Raw genomic sequence first — 12805 nt, 5'->3', positions numbered from 1 at the left:
AAATCATTTTAGGTTTTCGCACTACATTTTCGAAGTTGCTTTCGGATTACTTCGGGACTATTTCGGAAACATTTCGAGATCATTTCGGACATGCTTTCGGAAACAATTCGAGATCATCAATTCGAGATTATTTTCAGTAATATTTTGAGATCATGTTCGAAATCTTTGAGAAGTTCCCCTTCATAAGCACAATATTATTCAACACAACTTACTTGAAAATGTCGCTGCATCTTCTTTGAGTATTTTTAATTCATTGCGCAATTTGGCCATTGTCTCACTCACTACTGTTTTTTCATTCTCATATTTCGATTTGAGATTAGTGAGCGCGACCTCAGCTGTTTGCTTATTTGATTTCAATACAGTACGTAATGTAGCGATTTGGTCACGTTTCAATGATAACAACCCCTTAAGGCGTACAATTTGTTCTTGTAATTCTTCAACTTCTTCCCGGTTATATTTGTCGGCTGTAAAATTATAGAAAATTAAAAAATAGAAAAAATTTTAAAACTTATATAAGATTAAAAAATTGTTCAAGACACCTTCAAAAGCATCACCCCGCACTTTATTCTTATTATGTTCAATTGTATGCTCCACAGCGGTTTTCAAATGCTTAATTTGATCACTCACTGTATCGACATATTTTTTTATTTCTACAGAATCAGCTAGTCCTTGCAGGTCTTCAATTGTATGCGAGCGGGTAGCAAAAATATCGGATTTAAACTGCGATTGTATGGCAGTTAGGGAATCATTTTCGAAACTAAAAAATACAGAAATACGCATTTATTTAGACAGTGCAATAATTTCAGCAACATTGTTTGGAGCGGAATAATGATAGTTCGTGGTGAAAATTTCTTTCTTTTCTTTCTAAGTCACTAGTGAATCACTCTCACATCTCAGACAGCCGTTCCCGTTAGAGAAATGGACATGAGAGTGAGCGAAGAATAACAAGCAGGCTAGGCTATATCAATAACAAGTAAAGAGGCAAATAATTTGAAAGCTTATTTCATTACTCCGCCCACAAAATCTAGTGCTCCACACAATATTATGAAAAAAATTTTGAAACATGAAATTTTAATAATACCTCATATCATCACTCTTTGGATCGAGCATAATACGTGTTGGTAATTCACCATTAACGGTGCAAACTAAATGATACAGTTGCGCCAAATCATCACTTAAGGCAACTAATGTGGAGCGTGCCGAACCTAAACTTTGTCCGGCATTTTGTGAAATACTTGTGAGGATCTGCACATCACTTTGCAGATCTAATGACTTTTGCTCAGTGGAGAGTAGTTTATTTTTTAAATTTGTGACTTCATTACGTAATGTTGTCATTGCGTCAGTATAGTTGAAGCCTTTTTGTAGTTCAACTAAATCAGTCTTAAGACCGTCAATCTCCTTGGAGGATAATGTAAACCAGCTATTATATTGTGATAATATATCCAAAAGCTGCTGTCGTATATTTTTTTCATCATTTCGCCTTTTAACTGCCTCCATGGAATCATCTTTGATATCGAGTTGTTTCTTCAACTGCAGTAAGGCATCGACATGCGCTGTGAGCAGAGCTAGACGTGCCATGAAATTTTGTATTTCATTTTGTGATTTATCCAAACTAGTTTGTGCTTCACGCAAATTGGCTGTGAGTAAAATTTTTTCATTTTCAATCGATTCCAGTTGTTTTTCTAATTTTTTCAATTCATTCAGATGCACTTCTGAGAAAAGATCACATTTGGTGCCATCTGTCGCATTCAGTTCTGTAGTCAAATCGGCTTCAAGTCGTTTTAAAGCCAAATTTTCTTCTTCGCCATCACTATTAGCGCTGATGTTATCATCCATATTACTACGTAAATATGCTAGATTGCTTATCTTGTACATGGACTCACGATTCAAATGACTATCCAATTCTTTCTTGAGCGCATATTTTGCCTCACGTTCACACTGTTTGAGATGAAAATTTAATGTTAAACATTTTTAAGCTAATCTCAAAAAAGGAGGCCAAAAAAGAGGTCATAACTATTCGTCCGCTAAATTCAGAACAAAATATTGAAAACGAATTTTCGTATTTGTTTATAATTTTTTTTTTTTTTTGTTTTTCTTTATTTAACCTTCACTCTGGACGATAAAAAAACAGTTTTTCGGACGAATAGCCACTTCCTCAAAAAATATTATTTCGACACTCACTTGCAAAGCCTCTAAAGCTTCTTCCATTTGTTTTTCGGCAATTTTTTTTAAATTTGCCAATTCATCGACCTGCGAATTTAGTAGCTCTACCTCTTCGGTAAGGCGTCGTATTTCATGTTTGGCACCTTCAAACTCAACCTATTGATGATGTTACATATTTATTGTCTTACTGGCGAGTTAAAAATATTTCGTCTTACCTGTGAACTCCTCAAGCTCGACACCTGCTTTTGTAGCGATATGTTTTCTTCCTCCAATTCTGTATATTCTGTTAGCATACGTGTCTCACGAAACTTTAAATCTTTCAATTCGGCTTTAAGACGCAACTTCTCTACCTCGTTGTCTGATTTATCACGCCCAATATCGGCGTTCTCTTGCAGCATACGATCACGTTCGTTGGTAACTCTTTCAAGTTCATGCCGCAATTGTTTCGTTTCATTTTCTAAATCTAAAATTTTACTATTTAATGAGGTCTCGAGCGCTGCGGTTTCAGTAAGCAATGACTCCTCTTGTTCAATGCCAGTTTTTGTAGTGACCTTTTGTGAAGTTTGGAATTTCGCCAATGCCTGGAGTGAATAAAAGGAAGTTTTGGTAAAATACAGAATATATTCGGTTGTTAAAATATGTATTCTCAAAATGGAATCAGTTCTTTCAAAACCAACTTAAATTGTTGACTACTCTTTATGAATTATTTTTCTCTCCCAAGAGGTCGACAACAGCGGTCGTGAACAGCGGTTGGCAGTAATCCCGGTGTGAAGGCGATAAATGCATCTTTTCAGGAAAAGACTTAAACAAATGTTTATCTAAAGAGAAACTTGAAGTGTCGGCATTATTTCCACGGAACTGAGTGACTAGGTAATATGGATACAAACCGTTGGCGTCAATGAGATAACGGGCAATTGGGAAGAATATTATGAAGATTCGAATGAGTATCTTAGAGACCTGTAATACGAAAACTCGCGGTTGGCGATATACGGTCAAATACTCCAAAGACCTGAAAATAAAATCCTAGAACTTTAACCGAACACCTGCTTCCCCTATATCTTACCATCTTTTCTCTCTCTTATTTCCGTGCACTATGCGTATTTTAATTGACCTTAATCAACCAACTCGATTTCCCTAACCCTTTTACCCTTTCACTCCCCAATTCCTCTTACTTTTCCTGCTCTTAATATTTTTTTATCTTAATATTTTTACCCTTCGTTAGCCCCTTACTCCCCTTATTCTTACTTTTACTCTTATTCTCCCGCTGATTCCATTTACTTAACCGTCTTCCCGTCCTCCCCCACTTTCTTTTTTCCCACTCTTTCTTTTTTCTGTGAGTTTTCCTTTCCATTTGTTCATTCAATTTGCCTTTTCTTATGTGGAGATATGTCGAATTTGGCTTTTTCCACAAATGCTAAAGTATTTCAGTACTAAAGTACAAAAAAACTTTCATTAATAGTACGAAAACTTTCAACTTCTACTTCATTAAAATTTGCGACCGGAAGGCCGTCAAACTTTTCTTGTAGTTCTACTGACTTGTACTTTTGTATAAGATAAAAAGTTACCACAGTATATATTTTAAACCAAGTATTAGTACTACTAAAACTAAGCCATTTTTTACTCTCCCTACCTACTAAAATTTTATTTTCCTCCAAGATTTTAAGATTTAAGCGAAAGCATTATGCTCTGAGCTTAGTAGTATAACTATTGGTTAGCTTTTAATCACACAAACCCAGATAGAAGAAAAGATTCAACAACTCGTTGACATTATTCCACTTCTGACCAATGCGAAAAGCAAAATCATGGTACTACGGCATACGCATGTTGCCGGTGTCGGAAATGCTGCATCAACCATGCGTCAAACACTCTCTTTGCCTTTACATAGGCTCATACCTTTATTATATTGTAAATAGTAACGTAATTTGATTTAAAATTGACTTGAATTTACAGTAAATGGTGAGCAGGTCACAGTGTTTTCATTGTTACAACACTGACGGTATTGCAGGCATGTTACATACATGCTTACAACGACAAACATGTGCATGTGTTTAAAAATCTCGAATGAGCGCAGAGTAGTTTACTAAGCGATTCCTTTCAAATTACAATATTACATTTAACAATCCTTTATCAAACAGATTCCTGAGCGTCATACTATCACTCTTTCGGTTTACTATTGCTTTTGTACTACATGAACGAGCATCTTGCAATTCTTAAATTTATTACATACATCTTGCGTACTTGCGCATGCACATGTGAGATTAAATGTTTGAATGTCTCTTTATCATTACTACATGCAATATTTGTCCAATCTGGCAAATCTCAGCTCTCTGTCTCTGTGGCTCTGTACTTAAATAGTTATAATTTTGCCAACGTGCCGCACATAGATATGCTACGCTTGGAATTCATTCAAGTGAGTATGTACGTAGTAATGTCAAATACATATGTATGTACTTGCTGAACAACCAAGTTCATGTGGACTTTCTACGAAAACAACAGAAACTAGTAACTGGTAAAATTTTTATACAATTTACAAGCATTACAGTGCTCACGTTCATACTAACAAAAATAATAACATCCTTATAAACTTGCTCATTTATTCATAGAACTCGTGTATTGACCTGCATGAGCTTGTGTAACTTTTCTAGGTGCTTATCAACACGGTAGCCTTTATATTGCGCTCAACTGTTCTGCAACGAAATTTATATGGTTACCTTAAAACGGTCTCGCAAAATCCATTTGTACATACATATGCCAATAACCGGTACAAAATATGTAAGAAATAGGTAGTAAATTTAAAAATAAGAGATCTATAATGTCTCTTATTTTAAGCTCATTATTTATTTAATAATTTCGGGAAAAATTTAAACAAAGTGACATCAGGGCGGACAAGGCGACAACTGTTTCGATTATACCTTGTAAATCTCTTCAAAGCCTTTTCTCCCGGGAGTGGGATTTTAACCCGCACTCCTACGATGGTTGAAGTGTTACAAACGCATTCAGCACGTCATGCCTTAGTTGTTATAAACTTTATCCCAATTGCCTTCCTTGCATATTTTTTTCTTTTGCACAGTACATAATTTGTATGTAATCTTGTTGTGGCGGTTTCAAAGAAACTTGTATTTTTGATTTTGTTCTATTTATAGAACTACAAAGAATTAACCATTGTTGTCTATTTGTATGAATTAAGCGGATGTTGCCCTTATTGCTTTAAATGTATGAAAAGATTTATTTGAAGCAATTTTTAGTTTATTTAATAATTTTGGGAAACATTTAAACAACGTGACATCACGACGGACAAGGCGGCAGCTTTTTCGATTATACCTTGTAAATCTCTTCTGTAAGCTCATTGTGTTATATTTCATAACAGAAACTTTTGTGAGCCTTGCGTTAGTCTCAGAGAGATGGAGGCCTCATGATTCGTCCTTGTTCATGCGTGCAGTTGATAATTTTCGTATGATTTTTTTTTATTGCTCGAACAAATTTTGTGTACTCTCCGATATAGCAAACTCTTAGCGCAAATTAGGCAGACAAAAATTGTTATATTCGCCCCTCCCCCTCCCCCAAATAAAATGTCAGTCTAGAGAAGTAATAAGCCTTTAGGAAAATCTAGCTTTGCATGTGCATAAGTCCGTCTCCCAAAGTATAGCAAAACCACAAAAATTTCAAGACTAATATTGAAACAATTTTGATCTAGTAAAAAATTAAAACTTTTTAATGGGCGTGTAATGCATGCGCCAGTTTTTGACTTTTTTGTTTCATTTTTGTTGGAAAATAGTTGGCAAACTGAAAATGAGCCAATTCATTTTGGGTTTAAAGTGTTGACTCGTTTTAACTATTAATACGCCGCGTTAGTTATTTTTAAGTTTTTGTCATTTCACAGCTCGGCGCATGAATTGTTGTTTAATATGTATCCCTGAGAGAATGTATTTATGTATGTAAATTGCAAAATCTTATCAATGTGAGTGTAAGTGGGAAGCGGGGCTCATGAGCTAAACTAATCCGCTGCGCTGGGTAGTACTCTGTTGTTGAAATGTTTTGGGTGCCATAAATGTCGCTTTTGTTTGCTTTAGTTAATTAAACATTGCTTCTGTTGGCAGATTGAGGTCCCAAATTACGGTGATTACTTTGAATGTTGGTATTTCGTGTGTGTTTACTTTGGAAAAAAATTCTTAGTAGTTTTACGTTGGAAACAGGTGTTGACATCTTGGCGGTGGTGATTTTGTGAGGGCGTATAGTAAAAGGTATTCTTGAAAAAGGATATTTGTTAATGTAGCAATTATTCTTTTATTTATGATTGAGCACATTGTTCTCAAAGGAGTACTTTAGACATTTTGTAAGGATAGAATTGCATTAAAAGAACAATTGCAATTGTTTGCCATTAATTTTTATTTTCATTTGTTTTCTTTGTATATATATATATTTTTTTTAATTATTTATCTACCATTATTCCACATTCTGAACTATGCGAAACGCATTACTTTATTAGTCCCGTAAATGCACCTTGCTGCCCTGAAAGTAAAAATAATACACACTATACATATTTTTATACACACATATCATGTATGACACATTGCGAATTAATCAGAACATATGATTACTGACTTCTTATAAGATTTCTGCCATATGTTACAGTTTCTCAAGACCCAATACTAATAATGTTTTTAGAGTAGTGATCTTCCCTCATTAGACAAAAACACCTTTAGTTATCTTCTTAACAAATTGTTTGACAGTTTTCAGATATTTTGCTGTTAGACAATACGACTATATTTATTGGTATCTTAGATAAGTACCCAGCTTTGACGCACCAAGCAACAATGTAGTCAAACAAATTTTCGAGACAACTAAAATCCGTGAAAAAAATCAACTTATTTCCATTGCAGGCTTCAACACCAAGGAATTCATCCAAACAAACAAAAATCCAAAATTGGTAAGAGAACAACACTGGTTAAAGACAACAACAGCATTATGGACACAAATTAACCACCCCAGCAACAAAAATTATAATGATGGATAGAAATTCTACATTTTCGTGAATCCTCCTGAAGTATTTTGCCCACCACCCGAGGTAAAAAAGCAATTAACAAATACCGCAACGTCGCACAGCAAATTCACAGTATACAATTAATTGCTTTACGGGTTGTTGTCGTTTTTTAGATTACATTGCCAGTTTTAAAGTGTTTCATCTATGTATGTGTTAAACATTCGTCGGCTAGGCTAGTCAAGTACATAAGTAAGTAAGTAAATAACCATTGTAATACCGTTAAAGGAGCTACTACCGCAACCAGCCTATAACAGATATGCCGTGCCTATAGCTGAAACGTGAGTCGCTGCATGTTTATACGTAATTTAGTTAGGAGCCAAATCAAATGTATGACTGTGAAGCGTGGCCGGTAAGATGTCCTGGTACAGGGTTTAATAATAGTTTTTCCCACTGATGTGGGTGCAGTATTCATGGTTGCCACCTTGATAAAAAGATAGATACTCTAATTGTATCAGTTATGCCACATCAGGAACCAATTTGGTGGCAGACTATTAATAACAAGTAAGGAAGGTTAAGTTCGGGTGTAACCAAACATTACATACTCAGTTGAGAGGTATGGTGACAACATAAGGGAAAATAACCATGTAGGAAAATGAACTGAGGGTAATCCTGGAATGTGTTTGTATGACATATGTATCAAATGAAAGGTATTGAAGAGTATTTTATGAGGGAGTGGGCCATAGTTCTATAAGTGGACGCCATTTAGGGATATCGCCATAAAGGTGGATCAGGGTTCACTCTAGAATTTGTTTGTACGATATGGGTATCAAATGAAAGGGGTTAATGAACATTTTAAAAGGGAGTGGGCCTTAGTTCTATAGGTGGACGCCTTTTCGAGATATCGCCATAAAGGTGGACCAGGGGTGACTCTAGAATGCGTTTGTACAATATGGGTATCAAACGAAAGGTGTTAATGAGTATATTAAAAGGGCGTGGGTCTCCGTTCTATAGGTGGACGCCTTTTCGGGATATCGCCATAAAAGTGGACCAGGGGTGACTCTAGAATGTGTTTGTGACATGGGTATCAAATTAAAGGTATTAATGAGTTTTAAAAGGGAGTGGTGGTAGTTGTATAGGTGGTCGCCTTTTCGAGATATCGGCATAAAGGTGGACCAGGGGTGACTCTAGAATGCGTTTGTACAATATGGGTATCAAACGAAAGGTGTTAATTAGTATTTTAAAAGGGCGTGGGGCTTAGTTCTATAGGTGGACGCCTTTTCGAGATATCGCCATAAAGGTGGACCAGGGGTGACTCTAGAATGTGTTTGTACGATATGGGTATCAAATTAAAGGTATTAATGAGGGCTTTAAAAGGGAGTGGTGGTAGTTGTATAGGTGGTCGCCTTTTCGGGATATCGGCATAAAGGTGGACCAGGGGTGACTCTACGATATGGGTATCAAATAAAAGGTGTTAATGAGTATTATAAAAGAGAGTGATCCTTAGTTCCATAGGTGGTCGCCTTTTCGAGATATCGCCATATGGGTATCAAACTAAAGGTATTAATGAGGGTTTTAAAAGGGAGTGGTGGTAGTTGTATAGGTGGTCGCCTTTTCGGGATATCGGCATAAAGGTGGACCAGGGGTGACTCTAGAATGCGTTTGTACAATATGGGTATCAAACGAAAGGTGTTAATGAGTATTTCAAAAGCGCATGGGGCTTAGTTCTATAGATGGACGCTTTTTCGAGATATCGCCATAAAGGTGGACCAGGGGTGACTCTAGACTTTGTTTGTACGATATGGGTATCAAATGAAAGGTGCTAATGAGTATTTTAAAAGGGCGTGGGGCTTTGTTCTATAGGTGGACGCCTTTTCGATATATCGCCATAAAGGTGGACCAGGGGTGACTCTAGAATGTGTTTGTACGATATGGGTATCAAATTAAAGGTATTAATGAGGCTTTTAAAAGGGAGTGGTGGTAGTTGTATATGTGAAGGCGTGTGGACCAGGGTGACCCAGAACATCATCTGTTGGATACCGCTAATTTATTTATATATATAATACCACGAACAGTATTCCTGCCAAGATTTCAAGGGTTTTTTATTTCGCCCTGCAGAACTTTTTCATTTAATTCTACTTAATATGGTAGGTGTCACACCCATTTTACAAAGTTTTTTTCTAAAGTTATATTTTGCGTCAATAAACCAATCCAAATACCATGTTTCATCTCTTTTTTCGTATTTGGTATAGAATTTGGGCATTTTTTTCGTTTTTTGGTAATTTTCGATATCGAAAAAGTGGGCGTGGTCATAGTCGTATTTCGGCCATTTTTTATACTAATACAAAGTGAGTTCAGATAAGTACGTGAACTGAGTTTAGTAAAGATATATCGATTTTTGCTCAAGTTATCGTGTTATCGGCCGATCGGAAGGACAGACGGTCGACTGTGTATAAAAACTGGGCGTGTCTTCAACCGATTTCGCCCTTTTTCACAGAAATAAGTTACTGTCCTAGAATCTAAATTTCACAAGGATTGGTAAATTTTTGTTCGACTTATGGCATTAAAATTATCCTAGACAAATCAAATGAAAAAGGGAGGAGCCACGCCCATTTTTAAATTTTCTTTTATTTTTGCATTTTGTTGCACCATATCATTACTGGAGTTGAATGTTGACATAATTTACTTATATACTGTAAATATATTAAATTTTTTGATAAAATTTGACTTAAAAAAATTTTTTTTTTAAAAGTGGGCGTGGTCGTTCTCCGATTTTGCTAATTTTTATTAAGCATACATATAGTAATAGGAGTAACGTTCCTGCCAAATTGCATCATGATATCTTCAACGACTGCCAAATTACAGCTTGCAAAATTTTAAATTACCTTATTTTAAAAGTGGGCGGTGCCACGCCCATTGTCCAAAATTTTACTAATTTTCTATTCAGCGTCATCAGTTCAACTAACGTACCAAGTTTCATCGCTTTATCCGTCTTTGGAAATGAATTATCGCACTTTTTCGGTTTTACGAAATTTTCGATATCGAAAAAGTGGGCGTGGTTATAGTCCGATATTGTTCATTTTAAATAGCGATCTGAGATGAGTGCTCAGGAACCTACATACCAAATTTCATCAAGATACCTCAAAATTTACTCAAGTTATCGTGTTAACGGACAGACGGACGGACATGGCTCAATCAAATTTTTTTTCGATCCTGATGATTTTCATATATGGAAGTCTATATCTATCTCAATTCCTTTATACGTGTACAACCAACCGTTATCCAATCAAAGTTAATATAATCTGTGAGCTCTGCTCAACTGAGTATAAAAACTGATTTTTGATGTAATGTGAGAGAGAACATGTAAGGAAGGCTAAGTTCGAGTGTAACCGAACATTACATACTCAGCTCCCAAGTATTCATTGTACAGCTCGCAAAACTTTTAAATTACCTTCTTTTAAAAGTGAGCGGTGCCACGCCCATTGTCCAAAAATGTTACTAATTTTGTATTCTGCGTCATAAGGTGAACCCACCTACCACGTTTCATCGCTTTATCCGTCTTTGGAAATGAATTATCGCACTTTTTCGGATTTTCGAAAATTTCGATATCGAAAAAGTGGGCGTGCTTATAGTCCGATTCCGTTCATTTTAAATAGCGATCTGAGATGAGTGCTCAGGAGCTTACATACCAAATTTCATTAAGATACCTCAACATTTACTCAACTTATCACGTTTACGGACAGACGGGCGGACGGACATGGCTAAATGAATTTCTTTTTTCGCCCAGATAATTTTGATATATAGAAGTCTATATCTATCTCGATTAGTTTATGCCGTTACGGGATACCGTTGTGCGAACAAAATTAATATACTCTGTGAGCTCTGCTCAGCTGAGTATAAAAATAGGGTAGGGAAAGGGAAACTTTAGGTTAGTGTTAAGACAAGTTTAGGTGTATGTATCTTAATGTTAAAGTAGTTTTCAATTTCGGGAAAGTGAGTGGTGTCACGCCCTTTTCAGATATCTCTAGTTCGAGCATATGTACACACATCCTGTCCTTTGGTATAGTGATCATGAGGGATATGGGAGAGAAGAGAGTTATACGAAAATAGATGAGATATAAATAAGTGGGGAAAAGAAAGGAAAGGTGGGCGATTTTAAAATATATAAAAAATACAGAATTCTTGAAAAAAATTTAGCATGCAAGTTTGGGAAAGTGAACAGTACCACTCCACTTCCTATAGAAAACTCAAATTTGTTATATATCGGCTTCTCCTCCTTCGGTGGCGAGGGAGGATAAAAATATTGTGACGAATATTGGCATCACTATGCTGTTAGTAAATAATCACAACAACAAATACAGTGAGTAGCCAAACTTATGTACATGCACACACATAACTAGCAGCTCGAAGTGAAGAGATATCTAACACACACATGTAGTCATCAGCCGAAGTTGTTACTCATACATACACAAGCATATAGCTCAATTACCAAGCAGGAGATACAACAGTTCTAGAAGGTGAAACGTCTAGACCCTAGGAGAAATGTGCGGGCGAGGCAACAGAGAGTATAAAAGCAGCGCAAGCTGAGGAATGACGAATCAGTTTGATTTAAACACGCTTTGTGAAGTACGTGATATCGAAGTATAATTGACTGAATATTGGAGTTATTTATTCGACAGCTCAGCGATACGAACGTTAGCAGAAGGTGCAACATAATCGGAATTCCCCAAGAAAAAGGGGAACGTGAATACATGCATGCATAGGGAAAGAGTAAAGGGCACTAATCTGCAAACGGAAAAGTAGTGAAATAGGAGAAAAACAACAAAATAACGTAACAAAATATTTATAGAGAATGCGTAAAAGAGGGAGGAAAAAGGAAGGGTGAGGAAGACAGAAAGCATGAATAAGAACCAAACGGCCAAGAAAGTAATGGGCTTTGAGCATAAAGCAGCAAATTAAAAACCAACGCCCTCGCTGTCTAGGTCGTGCTATGTGAATGAATAGAAATGTTGCAACCCAAAAGATGATTCTATCGGCAATGGACACTAGCAACAGAGGACGGAAGACATCCAGTGAGTTGGAAAGAAAATATTGAGATTGGATTCGCCTCATTTGGTCTTCCAGACGGCAGTTATCGCTGATAACGTAAGCTGGATTTTTGTTCTGTTCACCATTGTAATTTATATGTAAATGCTTTATGTAAACAGGCTAGATTGGTATTACGACTGAAACTAACCAGTTATAACCAGTTAGATAAATTCGGGATTAGCCAACATAAGCTCCACCAGAAAAAACAAGTGGATGTTGTTGTTGTTGTAGCCATAAAGACACTCCCCGAATGTTTATCGATGTTTTGTGGTCCTTTGCGGGATATAGATCCGGTATGTTCCGATAACAAGCACCATTAACGTACAAGGCCGACCATCTCGGGAACGATTTGATATGACCACATTTAACCTTCAAGTATCCATGACGAACTTGGGGTAGCCATAGGCTGCTAAAGAAACATGATTCGACACGCGTAGATGAGGTAGACAATTGGGTTGGAGAAGACATAAAGCTAGGGAAAAATGGCGTTCCACTCGTTTGCCTACACTATTTTTAGCGGAAGTAGGAGACGACCTACCAAGGAAAACGCGTGACTTGATTACTTCGCTCGGGCTA

General features: G+C 36.4%; 1 protein-coding gene across 3 annotated transcripts in view; it reads right to left on the bottom strand.

Moving 5' to 3' along the window:
• Positions 1-12805, bottom strand: part of BicD (protein bicaudal D) — a 75852-nt gene that overhangs the window by 18737 nt on the left and 44310 nt on the right. For all 3 annotated transcript variants that reach the window (XR_010949758.1, XM_067766974.1, XM_067766973.1), the window contains 5 exons: positions 2379-2744; positions 2182-2319; positions 1082-1938; positions 540-757; positions 213-464 (listed from right to left, as the gene is read on the bottom strand). Coding sequence is in view for 2 of the 3 variants with exons in the window: in XM_067766974.1 (XP_067623075.1) it covers positions 213-464; positions 540-757; positions 1082-1938; positions 2182-2319; positions 2379-2744 (1831 nt within the window). In the remaining variant the exon portion in view is untranslated. The remainder of the gene's footprint in view (positions 1-212; positions 465-539; positions 758-1081; positions 1939-2181; positions 2320-2378; positions 2745-12805) is intronic.

The sequence above is a fragment of the Eurosta solidaginis genome, chromosome 2 (assembly GCF_040869045.1).
Source record: "Eurosta solidaginis isolate ZX-2024a chromosome 2, ASM4086904v1, whole genome shotgun sequence".
NCBI classification, from domain to species: Eukaryota; Metazoa; Arthropoda; class Insecta; order Diptera; family Tephritidae; genus Eurosta; species Eurosta solidaginis.
This window is presented reverse-complemented; position numbering and strand designations above follow the sequence as displayed.